At 42.6% G+C, this 25,321-nt stretch overlaps 1 protein-coding gene across 2 annotated transcripts in view; it reads right to left on the bottom strand.

Annotated features, from left to right (window-relative positions):
- tmem132e (transmembrane protein 132E) overlaps positions 1–25,321 on the bottom strand; it is a 119,805-nt gene that overhangs the window by 26,522 nt on the left and 67,962 nt on the right. The window contains exons 1-2 of one of the 2 annotated variants that reach the window (XM_089017385.1): positions 8,182–8,572; positions 6,300–7,182 (exon numbers count right to left, since the gene is read on the bottom strand). In XM_089017385.1, coding sequence (XP_088873511.1) covers positions 6,300–7,182; positions 8,182–8,266 — 968 coding nt within the window. In that variant the 5' untranslated portion in view covers positions 8,267–8,572. Of the gene's footprint in view, positions 1–6,299; positions 7,183–8,181; positions 8,573–25,321 lie in introns of those variants that run through there. The other variant, XM_089017386.1, reaches the window with a different exon arrangement.

Here is a 25,321-nt window from a genome sequence, read left to right as displayed (position 1 = left end):
GCGGCTAACGTAGCGTTCCGCATGTTCCGGCGAATCAAAGCGATGGATTCAACCCAAGTTGACGACTCCAAAATGTTCTTTGCCAAACATTTGCGAGGCGTTCAAGGACCTTCTGTAAAATCGCTAACCGTCGCGTTCTGTGAGAGTCCAAACGTGGCAATGCGCTCATCCCCGACGTAGCGTTTCTGTGACAGGCGACAAGTAGACGCTGTAAAATAGTCATTAGCAGACGAGTGCCATCTGCCTACGACGCCGCTAACGCTACGAGTACATCAAGAACCTTTTTGGAAGGCTTTTTTTTTTTTGCGTGGCGTGCATCTGTTGTTCTATTTTTTCCAGTCTTTTATGAAGAACGTAGCCAGCATTAATGTTGCACAAGCCAGTTGGTTCGGCCTATAAACAAACAAATCATCTTTTGTTGGGGCGGCGGCCATCTTGGCTCGCAGATTTGCCATTGTAGCTTGCAATCAGTTTGATTGAATCTCGACTGCAAGTTCCCCGGCGCCCCCAAAAAAATCCTGTTCAGATATTTTTGAATTATAATAATAACACTGTCTCAAGGTCACTGTAAAGTGACCTTGAGAGTTTTGAAAGGCGCTTAGAAATGAAATGGATTATTAGTATTATTATTATTATATTTGAGTCCTTGCAAATTGAGCAATAAGCTAGCTCGGAATGTTTGCCCAGCGAAAGGCTAACACAAATTTGTTGATTTAAAAACATTTTTCCGGAAGTGAAAATGACTCATTAGATGGATTCCAAGCGCTAGTTGAATGGCTCTCCGCTAGCTGCGACCAGACGACACTCAAGGACACGTCTGTTTGTCTTTTGTGTTTACTCGCATCCGGCGACGACAATCCGGCGCGCAACCGCAGCGAGTTTTCATTCCACCTCGGGCGGCCGGGGGTGAGCCCGTCCATCATGCCGCTTTGTTGGCTAAGTGAATTACTACAATCGTGTTTAGCGGCTGGAGGAAAGGGGAAGGAAAGGCGGCGCTGGGAGAGGGGGGGGTCCTTTTTCCCGATGGATGGCGGAGTAGGCATGGAGGAGGTTAGGGGAGTGACAAACGAGCAGACATTTGACGACAGCGACGATTGCTTGCGATAAAACACTCGAGGAGCGACATTGCACAAATTGAACTTCTGTTCCACCTTGGAACATCAGTGACTCGGCGCCCAAAATGGCTAACCAGGCTAATTTTGGCCATTTTCACTTTAGGGGTGTGATCACTTTTGCTGCCCCACATTTAGTGAATAGATAGCAAATAGATAGATAGCTAGGTAGCCTGCTAGCTAGTTAATTAGCAAAAGTATAGCTAATAGCTAGTGAATAGATAGCTATTAGCTAGCGAATAGATAGCTATTCGCTAGTTAGATAGTGAATAGATAGCAAATAGATAGCTAGCTAGGTAGCCATCTAGCTAGTTAGTTAGCGAATAGATAGCTAATATCTAGCGAATAGATAGCTAATAGGTAGCGAATAGATAGCCAATAGCTAGCGAATAGATAGCTATTAGCTAGTTAGATAGTGAATAGAGAGCAAATAGATAGCTAGCTAGGTAGCCAGCTAGCTAGTTAGTTAGTGAATAGATAGCTAATATCTAGCGAATAGATAGCGAATAGATAGCTATTAGCTAGTGAATAGATAGCTAATATCTAGCGAATAGATAGCGAATAGATAGCTATTAGCTAGTGAATAGATAGCTATTAGCTTGTTAGCTAGTCAAAAGATAGAAAATAGATAGCTAGCTAGGTAGCCAGCTAGCTAGTTAGATAGCGAATAGATAGCAAATAGATAGCTAGGTTTCGACTTCAAGATGGCAGCGCGAGAGTTGCTGCCTTTACAGCAGCTCCTGTATTTTGTTTTTTTTTCTACTTCTTCCTTTTCTTTCCTCTTAATTTGATCACTTTGCTATTTCTCACTACAACAAATTCATAACAATTTCGTACGGCTGAGTTGAAAAAGTCAAATGGATTCATCGTTTAATCATAAATAAATAAACACATAAACGAGCTCTCGCCGCTATTAGCCATTAGCCGCCGAACGCTCTCGCCTCCCGCTACGAATTCAATTTGCACTTTGAACAGGAGACAATAATTACTGCTAACACGCGTAGCCGCGTGGCAACTTCCTCAAGCATATCAGGTGCTAATATTATCAACAAATGCAGACACGCGCCTGTTGCTTGGTAACAACAAGAATAGGAAAATCAAATTGTGGACCCGGAGGGGATTTAAATAATAATAATAATAATCATCATAATAATAAATGTTAATTCAATGTGCGAAACGTGAGTTGAAATTAGTGAAACGTGACACGTGGCCTTTCTACGAGTTAGCGTGAGCGTCCGTCACCAATTAAAAAATTCCGCCATGTTAGCAAGATGGCGGAATATGCAATCGCTATGCAAAAGGCCCAACGCTAGCTAACTCGGTTTATACGCAACTCCGAACACGACCACATTTTAACGTACACATATTACATTTGGATTTTCGCATATTATGAAATGATTTCAATACAATTATTGGATGAAATATGATGAAAAAAAAAAATTCGTTGAATGAATGTCCCCCCCCCCAAAAAAAAAACTATCATAACATTCAATGATTAAATGGTAAAAAAAAAAAAATACAAATTAATAAATACATACATAATAAATGTATATACAGTAAATAAATAAGAAATAAGTATATAAATAATTCACTATAAATAAAGAATTCACAATAAATAAATAAATACATAAATAAATTATATTTTCACGTATAAATGAATGGTTTGAGATTATTAATGACATATGTAAAAAATAATAAAAAACATAATAATAATAATAATAATAATAATATATAAAAAATAGATAAATATAGATATAATAAATAGAAAAATAAATATAGAAAAATAAATAAATAAATAAATAAATAAATGCCATTACAGTAAATAAATATAATAATTGTATTTTATTTATTGTATTCTATTTATAATTTTATTGTATTAGTTATCCTATCTATGCTTGTCTGTGACTGTAAAGTGTCCTTGAGTGCTTTGAAAGGCGCTTGAAATAAAATGTATAATGATTATTATTATAAATAAATAACTAAATAAATAACTAAATAAGTAAACATCTGTATAAGCTCTCAGTCGTACAGGAGTGGATGTTACCTGTACAAATATAAGGTCGCTATAAATAGTCATAATAAATCACGAGTGTGTAAAAGAAGACGAGGAAATGTCAAAAAATAAAAATAAAATAGCTTCCCGCTCGAGCGTCTAATTTGCATCAGAATCCTTTTTTTTCTTTCCTGCTCCGAATGATTGGTCTCCATCTCGCCCCGTGACACGCTTTGATCTGCCAATTGGGATGTCGGCGGATTAAAGGATGGATGCAAATAGAATTTGGCTCGCAGCGTTCGTTCGCCCGCTTGAATGACTGACGCTGGCTGTTTGCTTCCAAGATGGCCGAAAACGTCTTTTAAAATGGCCGTCGCGGCGAACCCAAGACCCACAAAAGGACTTTGGTGTCTTTCCGGGACCAAGAAAGGCCAATCGGACTGTGCCGCTTGGCTGGAGTTCTATCTATTTGCAATGTATTAAAAAAAAGCCTGAAAAACAACATTAGCTCCTCACGGGCTACACTCGCGTTCGTTAGCATGGCCGCCGACGCTGCAAAATGTCAATGAACGTTTTGTTTACAAACGCACATTCGCCCCGTTTATAAGCCCCGCCTCCCCCTCAAAAGAGAGACTTGCTGTTGATTTTCATTAATTTGGGTTTTAAGTTTTCCTCTTTAGCTTTTTTTATTGTTAGCATAAATCACCATTAATGCCGAAAGTGTGTGTGTGTGTGTGTGTGTGTGTGTGTGTGTGTGTGTGTGTGTGTGTGTGTGTGTGTGTGTGGGGGAGTAACAATACCGCGTGTTTTTCTTAAATTCTTCCTTCCGAGGCTTAATGAGTGAGCCGCGCTTAATAATTACTCAGCAAATCTGCGACTTTTAACAAGTGTGTGCTGGGGATTATGCTAAAATTACAAATAAAGCGTTAGCGCGCCGTTTCATCATCTCGCCCTCAAGACGTATCTCGCCGCCCGAGAGCAACGTGGCGCCCGGGGAACTTTTCCACGTGAAATATCAAACTGCAGAAAGGCGGATTTTTTTTATTCTTACACACAAAAGTGAGAATAGTAATTTGCTGGTTAGCTAGCAAGAATCATGATGAATTTATATTAGCTTGATGCTACACATCACAAAGAGAAAAAGTTCAGGGGAATTATTTTAGATGCCTTTTTTTTCCTTACAAACACACATAAACGCGTGCACACACACACATTCCTGTATCATTGTTTTTGCGAGGTCCGGGTAACTCAAAATAAGGAGTGAGGACCACACACACACATTCCTGTTTCAATGTTTCTGTGAGGCCCGGGTAACTCCAAATGAGGAGGACCACACTTTCTGATAACACACACACACACACACACACACACACACACACACACATTCCTGTTTGACTACTATAGAGAGGTCCGGGTAACTCCTAGTAAGGAGTGAGGACCACACTTTCTGATAACACACACACATATTCCTGTATCAATGTTTTTGTGAGGTCCGGGTAACTCAAAATAAGGAGTGAGGAGTACACACACACACACATTCCTGTTTCAACGTTTTTGTGGGGTCCAGGTAACTCCAAATAAGGAGTGAGGACCACCCTTTCTGGTAACACACACACATTCCTGTTTCATTGTTTTGTGAGGCCCACACTTTCTGACAACACACACACACACACACACACACATAGACAAAATGCTTTGAGCCTCATTTCCGCGAGCGCAAACGTGCGTGGTTACGTAAAGGCGTATCGGGAGCGCTCCAAAGCGATCACCTTAGCGGGCGTGCGCTCTGCTTGAACCGGGCGGCTCTCCCTCCAGGCATGATTCAGCATTATTAGTGAACGACGAGGGTGCTCGAGAAGCGGTGCGGGGAGGCTTGGGAGTCGGTTGGGGGAGGGGGGGGGGTGATGATTACATGCTCGTTAGGTTCCTCGGAGCTGAAACGGAGCAACCTGGATAATAAACGCGGGGGATGATCTTACATAGAGCTCGTCGCGCGTGGTTATCGGCCGACGTTCGATATTGAACGGATTTCAGGGAGTGGTGGAGCGTCAAGGCCTGCAGGGCCTTCTCTGCTAGCGTAAAAATGTGAATGATATTTATATTTTCCAATAAAATCGATCAAACATTTGCTTTAATCAATCCGATTTGGAGTTGGCGACACCAATGGCTTCTCGCAGGCCTTTTTTCCTAGCTAACGCTACCCTCTAGTGGACTTGTAGTCCATCACGTCACACGTTTTATATGATGATAATAATAATAAGAATACATTTCATTTACAAGCACCTTTCAAAACTCTCAAGGTCACTTTACAGTCACAGGATAATTTTTTTTTCTGTGGGTGAGCAGAGGCAGCCACACGCGCCAGCGTTCACTCAACCCAAAATAACTCAAATAGTTAGAAAGCTAGCTAACTAGCTAACAGCTATCTAATTGATATATAGCTAAATAGATAGTGAATAGATAGCCAGCCAAATAGCCAGCCAGACAGCAAATAGATAGCCAGCGAGGTAGCCAGCTAGATAGCCAGCCAGCCCATCAGATAGCTAATAGACAGCAAATAGATAGTAAATAGCTAGCTAGCCAGGTAGCCAGCTAGATAGCTAATAGATAGTTAGCTAGATAGACAGCTAGCCAGCCAGATAGATATGAGTCGCAGTCGCAGCGTATCAGCAGTGAAGTTTGTATCGCCATCAAATAGTTATGAAGGCTTGGATTGATTCAGACATAGCACTACTGAAGGCCTAAGGTTGAAATGCACGCCCCCACTGCCATATGACCCCGTCATGGGATGTTTACGTGACGATGACGATTGAAAATACAAATATGGACAAGATGCAGTTCGAGGTGTATGTCAAAGAGTGAAAATGTAAGTACTCTGACTCTTGACTCTGATTACCCCCCCCCCCTCCAGGACAATTCTAATAAATAAAGGATAGGTAGCTATTAGATAGCTAATAGATAGCCAGCTAGCTAGCTAATAGATATCAAGCCAGCTGGATAGACAGCTAACAGATAGCCATCTAGCTAGCTAATAGATAGTGAATAGATAGCCAGTCAACTAGCCAGCCTATAGACATCTAATATATAGCCAGCCATCTGGATAGATAGCTAATAGATATCCTGATAGCTAGCTCCATAGCTAATAGATAGCCAGCTAGCTAATGTAAGCCGAATGGAAGTAGAGCGCCACTTACTTGAGGCTGAAACGCTCGACGGTGGAGTTGGGCATCAGGTACAAGAAGATCCGGAGGGTCTCCCCAGGTTTGAGGGGCTTCTCGGGCAGCCTGAGGAACATGTTCTCGTCCAGCCGCTTGTCCACCAGCAGCTGCTCGCGGTCGGCCCGATACAGGCCGATGCTCCCGATGCGCAGCAGGGGGTGGCGCGACGGCGCCTCGCCGCATCGACCCTCGGCGTCGGGCTCGCGCAGCGTGTAGTAAAGCTCCGCCTGCGGGGTCTCGCCCGTCATCCCGTCCCCCCCGGAGACCTTCCGGCGGCCCAGCGGGGCTACGTTAGCGTTGAACCACGACGGCGGCAGGTCCAACCGCGCCAGGCATTGCGCTAGGTTGCCTTTCATGCGGCACGACGTCTTCATTTCCCGCACGTCGCGGAAGGCGTGCAGGCGCACGCACGGTAGCTTGTCCTGCGCCTTCAAGTCGTCCCAGTCGCGGCCGGCGATGTAGAAGAACACCTGAACGGCCGGGTTGTTGGAGAACACCCGCGGCTGCACGATGAAGGCGCGCACCTTCCAGTTGACCGTCAACTGGCCGGGGATGTCCAGCGGGCCGGACGGCTGCAGGAGGTCCTTGGACAGCGTCTGGTCGCGGACAAAAGGTCCCAAGCTGATGTTGACCGCCGGTAGTTCCTTGCTCTGGAAAACCACAAAGCTCTCCGAGCGCTGCAGCGGATGTCCGCCGCCCGATCCCGACGCCGACTCGCGTAAGAAGAAGGCTAGCTGCACGTTGGACATTTTGAAGCTAGCCGGCAAGTAGATGGTGGGCGGCGGCGGCGGACGGGATGTCGCCGGCGACGAACCCACCAGGGCCTCTGAAGTGGTGGGCGAAACTTTGCCTGCGAGCGCTGACGAGAAAGGAAAGGAAAAGGGTTCATTAGAGTTCGGTGAGTGTGGCAGTGGGAAGGGTCGGGGGGGCAGGGCTGGGAGGGAGTTCAGTCTCATCCGGACAAAATTACACTGCTCATTTTTGAACCGTTTTCGTTGATCAACAAGGACAAACTGTCCCATTAGCTAAGCTAATGTTTTGATATTTTCTATGATACGTAGTTGGATTGGATGTACCTTTATTCGTCTCGCGTGGAGAAATTGACATTTCACAGCAGCAAAGTTATGAAAGGAAAGAAAGAAGTAGAAAAATAAAATACAAGAGCTGCTGGAAAGGCAGCCACTCTCGCGGCGCCATTTTGAAGTCAAAACAACAACAACAAAACTAAATAACAAATAATATGACAACACAAAGACACAGAGTCATTCATTCTTCAGCACTTGCTGTACCCTCTTTGTGAACATGAAGCGGTTCTAGATGAAAAAAGATAGGATCAAAGCATCCTTTTCAGCAGTGGATCAGGGACGTCATGGTGGAATGTGTGTAGTAAAAATAATAATACTTTAATTCGAGCGCTTTTCCAAGCTCTCAAGGCGCTTAAAATGAAATGTATTATTATTTATAGTCACAAGATAAGTTTTTCTGAGGGTGAGCAGCGGCAGCCACACGCGGCAAGGTTCACTCAACCTGGAAGTAACTCAAATAGCTAGCTTGCCAATCGATACCCAACAAGATACCTAGCTAGATAGTTAGATAGATAGATAGATAGATAGATAGATAGATAGATAGATAGATAGATAGATAGATAGATAGATAGATAGATAGATAGATAGATAGTGTAGATTATTATTTTATTATTATTTATTTTTAATTTTGGGGCCGGAACTAAACATCAGAGACGTGTTTTCACACTCGCCATTCAAATCTTGTGCCGGTTTAAAAGCTCCCAAAACAGCCGAACAACCCACGTGACACCCAAAATAGCATTAGCCACATAGCATCAGAAGTGTCAACGTACTCATCAAAAGGATCCACAGCTGAGCGCAAAAAAACCGCGACCTGCCGTCCCCGTGGTGGTCCGGTTCATGTCCGAAAAGTCTCATAGTCCAAAGTTTTACTTTGAAAAGCTCATCCTATTTCTTCTTTTCCGACGTCTTCCAACCGGTCGAACTTGACAACTTTTCTTTGTTGTGCAGTTTCAACAGGAGCGCCGGTCGTCGTTTTCTTCTTCTTCGTCTTCTTTTTCTACCGTGTTTACTTCTTCTTCTTCTACTACTTAGTCGTCGTCTTCCACTCACAGCTTAAAACGTCCCTTTTTAGGCGCGTATGTGCTCGTGTGGGTTAGCTTCTGGCTCCCACGTCAATCTGATGAGCCTCGGCTGCAGACGCCGGAGTGTATGTCCCCCACTCGTCCCCCCCACTCCCACTCCCGCCCCCTTTGCACGGGTGGGCCGTGCCGCAGACAAAGCGTCGGGACGCCGCCCCATCCCAGCCACACCTCGTCTCTTGTTTGCCGGCCACACAGCGTGCGTGGGGGTGGGGGAGGGGGGGGTCCTTCTGGAGTCGAACAGTCGTAGTTAGTGATGAATCCGGCTCTTTTCAGAGAGCCGGATCTTTTGGCTCGTTTCACTAAAAAGATCCGGCTCTTTTGGCTCCGAAATAGCTACAGTTTTTTTAGTTGCTTAAATTAATTAACGACCAAAAATCATGTCAAATTGTGTGAACAATGAATTATTCATGTCAATATACACTATATCAAAAAATGTTATTTGTATGGCTTTATTCTCGCAAAGCAATCAACCGTGTGAGTAAAATTAAACGCTTGAATGGGAAAGTGGAAGGTTGGGCAAGGAAGAAGGGACGATCATTGTATCTATTGGCTATCTATTAGCTAGCTAGCTAGCTGGCTATCTATTAGCTATCTGGTGGCTGGCTGGCAAGTTAGCTGGCTATCTATTGGCTATCTATTAGATAGCTAGCTGGCTGGCTATTTATTCGTTATCTAATGGTTAGCTAGCTAGTTGGATGGCTATCTATTAGCTAGCTAGCTGGCTGGCCATCTATTAGCTATCTGGTGGTTGGCGGGCAGGTTAGTTGGCTATCTATTAGCTAGCTAGCTGGCTGGCTATCTATTATCTAACTAATGGTTAGCTAGCTAGTTGGCTAGCTATCTATTGGCTATCTTTTGGCTGGCTGGCTATCCGTTGGCTATCTATTAGCTAGCTAGCTAGTTTTTTAATTTATTTGAGTTATTCCGGGTTGAGTGAACGCTGGCGCATGTGGCTGCCGCTGCTCACCCACAGAAAAACGGATCCAGTGACTGTAAAGTGGTATGATTCTTTGTGTGTCTGTAATTATCCCCTCCCTGCTCTACCACGGATCTTGACCAATCACGTGTCACAGGGAATAGAGGACAAAAAAAAAGTCGGCTCTCAATTCCGGCTCTTTGTTGGGAGCCATCAGCTCTCTTTGTTCACTTCATAGATACGGCTTGTTCGCGAATGACACATCACTAGAGGAGTAGTTGTAGAAGAAGAAAGGATTAATGAACTCGCCAGGCTTCTCCTCCTTCTCCAACCCGTGAGAATTCTAGAAAGAATAGAGGCAAGTCGCCCCCCGAGTTGGGTGGCGGCAACCCCCACATACTTGGAATTCCCAAGAAAGAGAAGGAGAATTCCTTACAAGTGACAAAAAGGGGGAGGGAGTTGGGGTTGGGGGTGTAAAAACAACCTACCGCTGCATGCAAATGAGCGACAGGAGAGAAAGACTGACAAAAACCCACCGACAGTGATACCTTGGCTTACGAACTTAATTGGAGTGTGTTAGGCGAAAAGTGTGTATCCCAAAAATTTATTTCCCCTAGGAAACCATTAAAATGCAAATAATCCGTTCCCAGATCCCCATAAAACATAATTTTCAACTAAATAAACCTTAGAACTACACTCAATATACCTTATTTTATGTGTAATAAATGTATTGTATGTATAATAAATGTCTAAATGTATTGTATGTATAATAAATGTATTGTAATTAAAGAAATAAACTGTACTATATAATAAAGTCGTTTTATTTCCCTTTGTGACGGTCGTTAATGGCTTGATGGAATGGGTAGTTTTTTTGCATAAATTGTCTCAAGGTGGTTCCCTTGCTTGTATGTTCTCTTCAAATTGTACAGATAGCTTGTGTGGGTTATTTGTGGAGCCTGATTGATGGGATATTTTAACCTTGCAGTTGACACTCTGCCTTTGAACTATCAATAAAGTTGAAACGAGTGCAAGTTTCACTGTGTTTTCTATGCAGTTTCACTTCCGGATCTTCATCTTCAACTCAAAATCGGTGCTGATCTCAAATCCAAAGCGACGGACTGCTGCCATACCGTTTAAAAGCGCCACTGGACTTGAGCTTTGATGAATAAAAGCGTGTTCACACAAGCCTCAAAGCTGATTTTAATTCTGCCACCGACTCCGTGTTTGCCCCTTGCCGACCCCCTCGCTAGCTCTACGTTTGTGCGTATCGCTAGCGTGTGTGCATGACAACGACTGCGGCGAGCCCATTAAGAAGCAGGCGGCGTCAGATGTGTTTGCGCGCGAGTTCGCCGGGCCAGAACAACACATAGTTGGGCTGTTTGCATTGTCGCTGATGGGCCACAGTCGCCGAGCGGCTAAATCAACAGGAGCGCAAACAAAGTCATTAGCATCGACGCGACAGACTCGGCGCAATCGGAATGAACCCACCAATAGAAGTTGACGTCGCCGACGTGACGAAGGCGTGACTCAAAATATGATGAGAATAAAAGTGGGCTAGCTCCGCTTTTGTTATGTGTCAAGGGCTAATACGTTTGGGGGCCTTTGAATCTCCATTTTCAAGGTTTTTAAGCTAAGTTTGAAAGCTCCATTTTGCTACTAGATAGCACCATGCTAGCTGGCTAGCACCATGGTAACTTGTTACATATTCCCCTTATGCTAGCACCATGCTAGAAGGCTAAATATTACCCTTATGTTAGCACCATGATAGCTGGCTACATATTCCTCTTATGCTAGCATCAGGCTAGCTGGCTACATATTCCCTTTATGCTAGCACCAGGCTAGCATTTGCTACATGTCAAGGGCGAATACATTTGAGGGCCTATAAACCTAAATTTTCAAGGTTTCTAAGCTAAGTTTGAAAATGCTTTCGCTACTTGCTAGCAACATGCTAGCTAGCTACATATTCCAGTTATAGTAGCTGGTTACATATTCCCCTTATTACGATAGAGTGAGCTCGCCAGATAGCGTTAGCTCGCCACATGTTGTCAAAACTACTTCTGGGACTCATCTTGATGTAGCTTTTTATACATTTCTGGCTAGCACCATGCTAACTGGCTACATCCAGTATTCCCCTTATGCTAGCACCATGCTAGCTGGCTACATATTCCCCTTATGCTCGCACCATGCGAGCTGCCTACATAATACCTTATATTAGCCCCATGCTAGCTGGTTACATATTCCCCTTATTATGATAGAGTTAGCTCGCCAAATGTTGTCCAAACTACTTCTGGGCCTCATTTTGACGTAGCTTTTCATACATTTTCGCAACTCAATCCGACTCCCCGCTAATTTATGCGCAGGCCAACTTCTGCCTAACCTTTAGTTCACGGCAGCTCGCTAACGCTCGGCTCGATCCAAATTTCAACATGGAAATGAACGAGTAAGACCTTTCGCCCCCTCTTTTTAAAAACACCCACGGGGGGTTGATTTAGCTAGCGAGGCGTCGCCACGCACCACTCGAGTGAAACTTTATCTTCACGTCGCCGCCACGGCAGCCCGGGCGCTAACTTGGGGTAAATTTACGAGGCGGTGGCGACATCTTTGGCGACGGCTAGCCTCGTTATTCTTGGCTGCAAGGTCGCTGGAAGCTATCGCCGTTGTGGGTGTAAATCGGGAAGAGTGAGTAACAAAACATTGTTGTTGTTTTGTTTGAACGGCCATTTTTTGGAGGGGAAATAGCAACAAAGTAGCCTGTAAGGTCACCATTAGCATTTTTTATTTTGATGGGAAACCTATCAAAATAAAAAAAGGCTTTTACTTAGGATGGGCGTTCCGGAATCAATCCTGATAGAAAGCTAGCTAGCTCGCTAATAGCGACCTAAGAGATAGTCAGTTCGATAGCTAGCCATCTAGATAGCTAATAGATAGCCAGTTAGATAGCCAGCAAGATAGCAGGCTAGCCAGCTAGATAGCTAATAGATGGCAAATAGATAGCTAGCTAGTATACACATTCCTGTTGCGCTCCCACGACGCCGAGCATCTGTTGTCATCGGGGGCTCGGGCTTCGTCATGCTAGGTGGGATCCTGCTAACTGTCCTATTAAGTCTTTTCAAAGCCGTTGATAAACAACAAGTCGGCTGCTAACGTATTTTTAATAGCACCCCCCACCCCCAAACGTGTTGTCTTGTTACAGTGCGTGACTAATAACCGATTAATTGATTGTAAAGAATTGAGAGGAAATTAGTTGTGGATTAATTTGGTCTGGACGCCGCTGAGGCTAAATGAGAGCAAGGTTTATGCCAACGTCTGAACAACAAACAAATTGGGAGAGTTGTAGTAGTATCAGTTATCTAGCTAGCGACCAAGCTATCTAGCTACCTATCTAACAGCTATCTATTAGCTAGCTTTCTAACTATTTGAGTTACTTCCGGGTAGAGTGAACGCTGGCGCGAACGGCTGCCACTGCTCACCCGCACAAAAAAAGTTCTTACCCCGTGACTGTAAAGTGTCCTTGAGAGTTTTGAAAGGCGCTTAGAAACTAAATGTATTATGATTATTATAATTATTATTATGATTCTGATTCTGATTATGATTATAATGCTGATTATGATGATTATTATGATTATTCTGATGATGATGATGATTATTATTATAAAATAAGGTATATTTTGTGTAGCTTTAAGGCTTATTTAGTCAAAAATGATGTTTTATGGGGACCTGGGAACGGATTATTCTCATTTTAATGGTTTCTTATGGGAAATAAATATTTGGAAGACTAACTTTTCGCCTTAAACACACTTTCTGGGAAGTAATTAAGCTGATGTATCACTGTACATATTAAAAAGCCAATTTAAAGAAACCCATTTGTAAAATCGGATACATTTCACGATGAACGAGTGTCTCCATTCACCCAATATTAATTTCCCTCGACGCTTGATAGCAAAAATGTTTTGCAATGGCGGCTTGTGATTTTCTCAAAGGGTCTGAAGATCCACTTTGGGTTGGATCAACGCAACTGCGCCTGCCTGCGTGCCGGCAGCCAGGTATGAAAATCGGTGACGAGGATGTGATCAAGAGGGCAGGCATTTGATCTCAAGCGCCACAAGTGCATAAACATCTCATCAGCCGAAAAGGTCACCGCCGCATGATTGTGGAAACGGGGCCTTTTCTCTCCAGGCGCGACTAATGTTTCCCCGTCGAGGATCTCCTTATTGATTACATTTGTGTCATCCCTTGCTCAAATAACACGTTTCAGTCACATGCGTGGATCAGCGGGGGGTGTAATTTGGGTGTGGTTGATTTGGGGATTTGCATCAAATAATAATAATAATAATATTTAATTTCTAAGCGCCTTTCAAAACTCTCAAGGTGACTTTGTAGTCACAGGATGAGTTGTTCTGAGGGTGAGCAGCGTCAGCCGCACGCGCCAGCGTTCACTCAACCCGGAAGTAACTCAAATAGATAGAAAGCTAGCTAGCTAGCTAAGAGTTAGCTAATAATCACTCAACCCGGAAGTAACTCAAATAGATAAAAAGCTAGCTAGCTCACTAGCAAGCATCCAAAAACATTTAAAGCAGCTTTGTTTGGCCTTTAGTGTCTTGAAAAGCTTTTGTTGGAGTGTTGTTTTGATAAGATGCAGTATTAGCTTTACTTTTAGCATATACGTAAAATTTCAAGTCACAAAATGTTAACTATATTTTGAAGAAAAAAAAAAGTATTTACGCTTTATACGAGTTAGCTAACTCGCAAACAAACTACCTAGCCAGCTAGCTTGCCGTCTTACTAAGTAGTTAGCTAGCAAATGAACAGAATTGCTAGCTGACTAGTAAACTAAGTAGCTAACAATCATACTAACTGCAGTTCGTAAGATTGATAGCGAACTATGTTTGAAAAAAAAAAAAAACATCTTTACGTTTTATACGAGTTAGCTAACTAGCAAACAAACTACCTAGCTAGCTAGCTTGCCATCTTACTAAATCGTTAGCTAGCAAACGGACAGAAATGCCAGCTGACTAACAAACAAAGTAGTAGCTATCAAACATACTAACTGATTAGCTAGCAAACACACAGGAGTTAGCTCACTAGCGAACCGGGCTAGCATCCAAAAACATTTAAAGCAGCTTTGTTTGGCTTGAAAAGCTTTTGTGGGACTGTTTTTTGTTTTTTTTGTGGATGAGATGCAGTATTAGTTTTACATTTTGCATATAAAAATGATTTCAATTTGCAAAATGTGAACAATGTTTGAAAAAACAAAAAATGACAATTGTCCTTTCCTTTCCTCTTTTTTTTTCTCTCGCTTTTGTCAAATACGTTTTCCCCCACGGTGCGCCAAGTCGCTAAGGATGACTGGACGTGAATTTGCATATGAAATAAATGAGTGCGCGCGCATTCATTAGTTAGCCCACTTGAGCAAATGAAATGAGGATCTTCCCTGGGCTATTATAACAAGTACAATGCGCGCAACGCAACGCTGGTATGATTGAGGCTGTTCATTAAAGGACAACCGACGTCTCCGGAAAACTTGTGTCCAGAATTTGTAAAATGGCTTCAAATGACTTCTACTGAGCGTATTTTACAAAAATTCCACCGCATATAGCTCTATTTTACCTTTTAAGACTGCCGCTGAATATTCCGGAAGTCTTGTTTTTGAGTTGGTGACGAGTCCGTACGTGACGTCACTAAAGGAACGAAAAATTGTAGCAGTCCTTCCATCACGTCAATGCATTTTGCTCTACTTGTTTGGTCTGAAAACTTCATGTTGCACCAAAAAGAGGCAGAAGTGGGCGACAAAGTTCCGTGTAAGGAATTAATCAGCCTGTGGAAACGGGCTGATTAATTCCTTACGCGGAGCTTTGTCGCCCACTTCTGCCTCTTATTTGGTGCAACATTCCCCCCTCCCCCCTATTGCCTCAAAATGGCACGGAATAAATTCTTTAATTGATTGCAAACATGTATGCAAGGGGGCGGGATCTTCTGAAACTGGCCACTTCCGGGTTCATTTTTTTTTCTTCAGATTTTGGACACTTTAAAATCATTTTTATTGGTGTTTTACATTTGACTAAAAATATCATACTCTGTGTTTTGGGTATTTTAGATGCTATAAAATGTTCATCTGATGTCAGTTAGGAAACAAAAAAGTGATGTCTGTAGTCTTTTAATTCCTGAGCTTTATTTAAAGAAAAAAATAAACAAATAAACAACATTAAAAAAGCGGCCCGATAAGATCAAAGCAATGTGACCACGAATCGCCAACTTTTTTTTCACTTTTTTTGCTTTTTATGTTGAGGCATAAAAAAAAAAAAAAAAAAAAAAAAGTATTTATTTAAAAATGTATTCATATTGACAGTCGCCTTATCTGGTTCCATTGAAGACTGTTTGGATGGCAAACGTTTGGGAAGACATAAAAGTGATGGCACCCTCAATGGAAGGCGCCATCCATTATTCAAGCCACTCAGGTAATAGACATTTCGCAACAGGCGGGAGATGATGGATTCGTGAAGCGCTTCGGGAAAAGGACACGGATATATCGGCGGCTTTTTTGGGGGTGGAGCCTACGCTCAGAGACTGGCAAGTTGAATAAATAAATACATCGGAAAAAAAATAAATACATCGAAATTAAATAAATGCATAAATAAATTGCTAGATAGCTACATGTGATAATAGTTAGCAAATTGATAGCAAATAGATAGCCAGCTAGACAGTTACATAACTAGCTAGATAGCCATATAGCTAATACCCAGTTACATAGCCAGCTAGCTAGACAGATAGCCAATAGATAGCAAATAGATACCCAGCTAGACAGTTAGCTAACTAGCTAAGTAGCCATAGAGCTAACAAATAGCCAGCTCCATAGCTACATGTGCTAATAGTCAGCAAATGCATAGCAAGTAGATAGCCAATAGATAGAAAATATATAGCCAGCTAGACAGTTAGCTAACTAGATAAATAGCCATAAAGCTAATAAATAGCCAGCTACATAGCTAGCTAACTAGACAGACAGCCAATAGATAGCAAATAGATAGCCAGCTAGACAGTTAACTAACTAGCTAAATAGCCACATAGCTAATAAATAGCCAGCTACATAGCTACATGTGCTAATAGTTAGCAAATGGATAGCAAATAGATAGCCAATAGCTAGAAAATATATAGCCAGCTAGACAATTAGCTAACTAACTAGATAGCCATGTACCTAATGTATAGCCAGCTACATAGCCAGCTAGCTAGACAGATAGCCAATAGATAGCAAATAGATAGCCAGCTAGACAGTTAGCTAACTAGCTAAATACCCATGGAGCTAATAAATAGCCAGCTACATAGCTACACGTGCTAATCGTTAGCAAATAGATAGCCAATGGATAGCAAATAGATAGCCAGCTAGACAGTTATCTAACTAGCTAAATAGCCACAGAGCTAATAAATAGCCAGCTACATAGCTACACGTGCTAATAGTTAGCAAATTGATAGCAAATTCATCGCCAGCTAGGTAGATGTCAGTAACACACACAGTTTGTGCTGTTTTTTTGTTCTCATGGTGATAGGTTACACAACCCGCAACCCAATCGCCATAACAACGAGTGAGTGTTTTTTTTTTTTGGGGGGGTGGGGGGTTGGGTAGTGGGGGGTTTCGTCTTCCCTTTCACTTTAGAAGGATCTTGAGACAATACACCAGCAGCAGATTATGGAAATGTTGCGCTTGGAGGGAATGGAATCAACAAGAGGGGTTTCATGAACATTTCTAAAGGGGAAGAAACAGTGGGGAAAAGGAAAAAAAATGCAGACGTTTCCACAGGAACGTCCTACATCCTTTTGCGCCAGTAATTGCCATTAAAAACATCGTCCGTGTAAAAAAGTCGGAAAATGCGTCGACCGCTATTAAAAGAGTGATTCAGTCTGTCGAATTTGTGAGTTAAAACGTCGTTGTAAAAAGTCCATGTCAGGACCTAAGTGCCAATTTCCTGCTTTTTTTAGGCTAATATTGCAAGACTAGCGTCTGGCCCCCATCGCTAACTGTGATGTTTGATGAAAGCTATGTCCTTGCCCGAATTAACCTAATAACGAGTTAGCTAACTAGCAAACAAACTGGCTGGCTAGCTTGCTATCATACTAGATAGTTAGCTAGCAAAGTAACAGGATTGCGAGCTGACTAGCAAATATACTAGCTAGCCTGCTATCATATTAAGTAGTTAGCTAGCAAAGTAACATAATTACGAGCTGACTAGTAAATAAACTAGCTAGCTTGCTATCATATAAAGTAGTCAGCTAGCAAACTCACAGAAATGCTAGCTGACTAGCAAACAAACTAGCTAGATAGCTTGCAATCATACTCAGGAGTTAGCTATCAAGTCAACAGAAATGGTCGCTGATTTGCAAACAAACGAGTTAGCTAGCTTGCTATCATACTAAGGAGTTAGCGAACAAACTCACAGAAATGCTAGCTGACTAGCAAACAAACTAGCTAGCTATCTTGCTATCACACTAAGAGCTTACCTAGTAATTTAACAGAAATGCTAACGGACTAGCAACCAAACTAGCTAGCTACCTTGCTATGATACTAAGGAGTTATCTAGCAATATATATATATATATATATAGTCAGAGCCTTCGGCCGTCACGTTCGCCGCAAATTGCTGCCTACTATCTATTTGCTATTTATAAGCTATTTATTTGCTGGATATTAGCTATCTATTTGCTAGCTATAAGCTATGTATTCGCTAGCTAATGGCTATCTATTCGCTAGCCATTAGCTATATTCTAGCTAGCTATTAGCTATATTTTCGCTAACCATTAGCTATATTTTCGCTCACTAGCTAGCTTGCTTTCTATTTGAGTTACTTCCGGGTTGAGTAAACGCTGGCGCGTGTGACTGCCACTGCTCGCCCACAGAAAAAAACTTATCCTGTGACTGTATAGTCACCGTGAGTTTTTAAAGGTGCTTAGAAATGAAATGTATTATTATTATTATATATTTTTCGGTGGGTTGACGCGCCATGAAATCAGAACACAGATTATAGCATCTAGCCTAGCGCGTTCACACATACACACTCACACAGTGTTCTGATGCAGTCACGTGACCTCCGGTGCACTTTGTCGTCCCCGCGGAGCTTCCATTGTTACTTGTAATGGTCCGTATGAAAGCAAACAATCCAAAGTCAATGATCTCGCTTGGGAAAACGAAAAAAAAACCCACAAGGCCCAGATTAAATATTCAAAGACGAAAAAAAAATGGCCGACGCGTATGTTTTATTGATTGAAAGAACAATAGCCTGTGATAGACGTTCTTTAAAAGGCTTGAAAGGGGAACTTTTGGCACGGCCGACAAGCGTACGAGAGGGCGCACGCGTTAGCCGCGCGCGCCGCGAGGTTGAGCGCGGCGATGTCGAGGTTAATGGAATGACCGTGAGAGGAGCTATGGCGGCGCCAAAGGGGTCAAACGCCAGCTAGCCTGCGGGAGATACGACGGCCCGAGGTTTGAAAAACGAAGGGGTGGCTTACAAAGGCGCTAGGCTTGTTTTTTGTCGCTAGCGGCGGGGATAAATGACAGTGACCTCTTGCTAGCTCAACCAATTCGCGATTCGCAGATACACGATATAATAATAGCTGATAGCCAATAGCTACTAAGCTAGACACCTAATAGCTAGCCAGCTATTAATGGATAGCTAATAAATAGATAATAGATAACCAGTTAGCCAACAGCTAGCCAGCGAACAGCCAGCCAGCTAGACAGCTAATAGCTAGCCAGCTAGCTAATGGATAGCAAATAGTGAATGGATAGCCAGATAGCCAACAGCTAGCCAGCTAGACTGCTAACAACCAGCTAGCTAGACAGCTAAAAGCTAGCCAGCTAGCTAATTGATAGCTAATAAATAGCTAATAGATAACCAGATAGCCAACAGCTAGCCAGCGAACAGCCAGTCAGCTAGACAGCTAATAGCTAGCCAGCTAGCTAATGGATAACTAATAAATAGCTAATAAATAACCAGATAGCCAACAGCTAGACAGCTAACAGCCAGCCAGCTAGACAGCTAATAGCTAGCCAGCTATTTAATGGAGAGCTAATAAATAGCTCATAGATATCCAGCTAGACAGCTAACAGCCAGTCAGGTAGACAGCTAATAGCCAGCCAAATAGATAGCTAATAGCTAGCCAGCCAATCCATAATCCGTTCCAAAATCCTTTCCAAAAACCGATTTGTCAGCCAGTCAGCTAACAGCCAACCAGCTAGATAGCTAATAGCTAGCCAGCCAATCCGTAGTCCTGTCTGAAAACCGATTTGTTCCAAAACCAAAACAGCGTTTCCCATTATAAGCAATGTAAAGATATAGTTCCGATAAATGCCGAAAGAAGGGCAAACTTTTGACAGAACTAGCGCCGAACTCGACGAGCTAAACATCCAGTCAATAAGTTCCGCATGCCAAGTCGCTGTCACGCTTTGTCTTTTGAACTCTTTTTCCCCGACAACAAACCAAAACAAAATTCTCTTTGACTTTGGCTCACGCTGAGACGAAAAACGGCGGAAACGTCAACGAGCGCGACGACAAAACTCGTCTTCCGACAAGCTGCCGTCAAAAAAAAAAAAATAAAGAACGACGCTACGCTAAGTGTCACGCTGAATGAACATCGCGTGTGTTTGGGGAAGACGGGAAATCAAACACAACAAGTCGCTCTCTGTCAACCTTTCTAAAAATAATAATAAATCAACAACAACAATAAAATGTCGGGGAAAAGGAGATTAGCCGCCAAAAGACGTTACTTGTCCGTTGTCACGTAAGCGAGCGAGAAGAACGTCCGGATGGCGGCGGGAAATGCTACAAAGACGCGTACGGGGACCGCTAATGTAGCGAGCTGTCTTTCCGCTATCTAAATACGTGAGCTAGCGCAGGGGGTTAGCATGTCGTTATCGTATCAGTTTCTTATCGGTGGTGTCAAGAAGAATAGGCCGTCTGTCAAGTAGATACAACAAGACCCTTTTTTTAAAAATAAATACATACATAAATAAATGAAATTATTCAATGCAAGACATGCTAAAAAGGGGCCACTCCATTGCCAGGGTTTTTGTCATCGTCACTCCAATTGCAGGACCTACCAAATATTGACTTTTAGAACTACATAAACATTCAATGCAGCGTAAGAAACCTTAGATTATCTTCTATCATCAGAAATAGAGGGTTAATTCCTAAATTATATGGATCTGGAGTTATATGAGCTTGAAATTAGGGCAGCTGTCCAAAATACAATACAATACAATACAACACAACACATATTGGCAGCCACTTTACAGTCAAAGGATGAAGTTTGTCTGCGGGTGAGCAGCGGCAGCCACACGCGCCAGCGTTCACTCAACCCGGAATAACTCAAATAGAAAGCAAGCTAGCTCGCAAGCGAAAAGATAGCTCATAGCTAGCGAATAGATAGCTAATGGCTAGCGAATAGATAGCTAATAGCTAGCAAATAGATAGTTAACACCTAGCAAATAGATAGCCATTAGCTATCGAATAGATAGCCATTAGCTAGAGAATAGATAGCTAATAGCTAGCAAATAGATAGCTAATAGCTAGCAAATAGATAGCTAATAGCCAGCAAATAGATAGCTTGTAGCCAGCAAATAGATAGTTAATAGCTAGTTAATAGCTGCATAGCTAGATAGCTGGTGGTTTGAACAAAAATAAATCATAATAATAACAATCGGCCGCCATCTTTTGTTGGTAGGACTGTCCATTTTGCCCAATAAAACAGCGACCCCCTCCCCATCACGTTTAAAAGCTTGAACCATGTTGGTGAAATACGATAAGACGCCCCCCCCCCCCCCCCAAAGTGATGATTCGTCCGCCATTTTTTTTCTGTCATCCTACCGCCCCCCCCCCCCCCCCCCCCCTTGTGGCCTTTGGACAAAAGCTGTAATTACACCCCCTTCCACATCGACGCGCAGGTTGACCCCCGCCGTGACGTGATGGGACGCAGACGTGGCTGTCAGTCGTCGTGAGCGCTGAGTGACGGGGGGGGGGGGGCAGTGTTTTCCTCCATTTTAGAAAAACAGCAACTGTACCTTCATTCCCCTCAAGAGCGACGACAGGACAGTAGCATCGCTATCATCGAGCTATCATTCTCTTTAAACGGACTGCGGCGTTAGCATTAGCATAAGCAGCTGAGGTAGTTGTCGAGGTCCCGGAAGGTAAAAAAAATGGGTCGCCGCCCCCTTTCGTTCTGGTTTTGATGCAAGGCGGCGGCCTTCAAATGAAAATGAAAAAAAAACCCAAAATCAAATAAAAATCCCGTCAGTTTGAGAAGCGTCGCGTGTTTGCACCAAAGACAGCTGATTAAAATGACAAAATGTCGGCGTTTAAAGGCCTTTAAATTCAAACGGGGGGCCGATGCGCTTCCTGATTCATGTTGACATTAATAAGAGCGCCTTCATCATGTCCGCTTCCGCCGTTTAAAACGCGGCGGCGGCGGCGGCGCATACTGATGACTTCCAAGCAATCGACAGTCCGAATCGTAAATTTGTCGGATTGGAGAGGCGCGGCACGCCTCCTACTTGCCAACGTTGCCACCGTCAATCATAGTAATAATAATAATAATAATAATAATAATAATAATAATAATAATAATAATAAATAGTAATAAATAATAATAGTAATAGTAATAATATTGTTTATATAATAATAATATTGTATTGTTTATTATTATTGTATTATTAGTATTAATAATAATAATCAATTAATTCATAGTAATATACTAATATACTACTACTACTACTACTACTACTAATAATAATAAAAATAGTTAATAATAATAATAATAATGTTTATATAATAATAATATTGTTTATATAATAATAATAATACGTATATTGTTTAATAATAATGAATCAATTAATTCATAAGAATATAATAATACTAATACTATTACCAAGACCAATACCAATACTACTACTACTACTACTACTACTACTACTAATAATAATAATAATAATAATAATGTTTATATAATAATATTATATTGTTTATTATTATTATATTATTATTATTTATAATAATTAATCAATTAATTAATAATAATATACTACTACTACTAATAATAATAATATTAATAATATTATTGTTTATATAATATTATTTTTATTTTTATTATTATTGTTATTAATCCAATCCAACCCAAAAACCGACTCAACCGTCTCCCCCCAATGATAAAACCAAAGCCTGGAGGGCGAGTCGGGGCGCTCCAGCATGGCACCTGTTGGTTATCGTGTCATGACCTTTTGACCTTTGTTCTTTTCTTCTTCTATTCTGGTGTATTGGTGGTCACACTCTTCCATTTTTCATTCGCAGTCGACATCAAGCGGCGGTCGCCATTGAAATGCGAAACACGGGCGTCCGACTGGAAGCACGCCGCCGCTAATCAGGAGCGCCGTAACCGCCGTTCCGCCGCCCCTCCCCCCTCCTCACCCCCCCGCAGCCAACAATCTGCCTGCGCTTGTAACCATGATGTGATATTGATGTGTTTATTTACTGGCCGCACTCGGGGTTATGGCGCTTCATCATCATCTTGTTTTTCTAACCTCCCTACCTCGACCCCCCCCCCCCCGCCTCCCCCATACGACCCTCCCTCCCCCCTCCACTCGCCCCTTCCGTCTTCATTGCACGCCTCATCAGTCATGCGCTTGTTGCGACCGCCGCTCATCCCTCCTGTCGCCTTGACTCTTCTCCATTCAGATCACTCGCCTTGCTTTTGGTACCCCCCCCCCCCCCCCGATGACTCAATAATAATAATAGAAAGCTAGCTAACTAGCTAGCTAACGGATAGCAAATAAATAGCAAATATATAGCCAGATAGCCAACAGCTAACCAGATAGACTGCTTACAGCCAGCCAGCTTGACAGCTAATAGCTAGCCAGCTAGCTAATGGATAGCTAATAAATAGCTAATAGATAACCAGGTAGCCAACAGCTAGCCAGCGAACAGCCAGTCAGCTAGACAGCTAATAGCTTGCCAGCTAGCTAATGGATAGCTGTTAAATAGCTAATAGATAGCTAGCTAGACAGCTAACAGAGAGAAATCGAAATGTATTTTCGAATTTAGCATAGCTAGCGCTGGAAAATTAGCCAGATCCGACCGGCGGACATCTTGAAAAGGGATTTTATTAAAATGTCCAAAATGGCAAACTAATTAATGTGATCAAATATGGCGGATTAGATTTTGATTTGAAAAGAAAAAAGGACCACAAAAAAAATAAGCAAGAAAGTTCACGGGTCAATATGACCCACTCCAAATTGAATCACTATAGCAAGAACTTCAAAAATATCCTTTATATTTTTTTATAAAGTTCAAATGAGGTCACTTGATTAAATTTCATGATACAAATAGTTTTTTTAATCATTTTTAAAATGAGTCAAATAAAAGCGGCTCCTTTTGTACTTGAGGTTAAGCTTCTTTTTTATTTGTTACCTAGCAACAAGATTCAAGGGTCAATGTGACCGCTTGTGGATTAATCATCAAACGCTATGAAAATATGAAAATGTTTCAGTTTCACATTCACGCAAGAAATTTGATTCAAATAAATGACACGACGGCGCTTCTGGTAGGACGTTAGCGTAGCGTAGCATCGCGTCAGCATAGCGTTAGCGTAGTGTCAGCGTTGTGTTAGTGTAGTGTAGCGTTAGCATAGAATTAGCGTAGTGTTAGTGTAGCGTTAGCATAGCGTCAGCATAGCGTTAGCATAGCGACGTGGTCTTTTGCCTTTTCAACGTCCCTTCGCGGCCTCCTCGCATTGGATTGGATGACGGGAACGACGCTTAAACCGGTTTAGACGGCGTAACTTGATTACGTCTCAACTGACTCGCCGCGGGGCCGCTGGCTCTTATTTGTTAGCGTCGGGCGCGTGTAACGCGATAGCGGCCAGCTCGCAAATGGAGCATCCGCGCGCAGCGCTAGCTTAAGTGCACTTGAAAGAAGTCAATAGAAGCGACGTCGGGCTTCCCCCCCGGTCGTCCATCCGTGCTCAGGTTTTTCATTTTTTCCGCTCATATTTTCCCAATAGGAGCCAATTTGGTTCGTTCGGGATCGGCCCGAGATTTTCATTTGATTTAAAAAGTGCTCGTTTCACTCTCGCCATTTTTGAAACTCACTTTCACACAGCGGGCTAGTTCCTCGCAACTCCATCGTGGCTGCTTTGCCATTTTTACATTCTCAATTATGACAATTCGTAGCTACTACCGCTTCTGCTACCTTCTTGACTAACACCACTATGACTATCCGGATTGCTAGTCGTAGCGCTAGCCGAGCTAGCCCTATCGCTAAAAGCATTAGCGCCAGTTTTCACTCAATTACTACAATTCGTAGCTAGTATCGCTTCTGCTACCTTCTTGACTAACACCACTATGACTATCCGGATTGCTAGTCGTAGCGCTAGCCAAGCTAGCCATGTCACTAAAAACATTAGCGCCATCTTTCACACGGCGGGTGACTTAGTAGCAACTCCATTTTGGCTACTTTGACTACAAACCTCCTTTGTTGTTTTTACTACCTAAATTATGACGATTCGTAGTGACTACCGCTTCAAGCTAGCTCTACGACTAAAAACATTAGCGCCATCTTTCACACGGCGGGCGACTTACTCGCAACTCCGTCTTGGCAACTTTGACCACAAACCGCCTTTGCTATTTTTACTACCTCAATTACGACGATTTGTAGCTAAAACCGCTTCTTGGCTCACACCACCAGGACTGCCAGCCATAGCGCTAGCCAAGCTAGCCCTAGCACTAAAAGCATTAGCGCCAGTTTTCACAAAGCGGGCGACTTACTCGCAACTCCATTTTGGCTACTTTGACCACAAACCTCCTTTGCTATTTTTACTACCTAAATTACGACGACTCGTAGCGACAACCGCTTCAAGCTAGCCCGATGACTAAAATTCAACT

The sequence above is a fragment of the Hippocampus bargibanti genome, linkage group LG16 (assembly GCF_051943395.1).
Source record: "Hippocampus bargibanti isolate YZ-2025 linkage group LG16, ASM5194339v1, whole genome shotgun sequence".
Taxonomy (NCBI): domain Eukaryota; kingdom Metazoa; phylum Chordata; class Actinopteri; order Syngnathiformes; family Syngnathidae; genus Hippocampus; species Hippocampus bargibanti.
The sequence above is the reverse complement of the archived record's forward strand: the minus strand, read 5'-3'. Positions and strand labels throughout refer to the sequence as shown.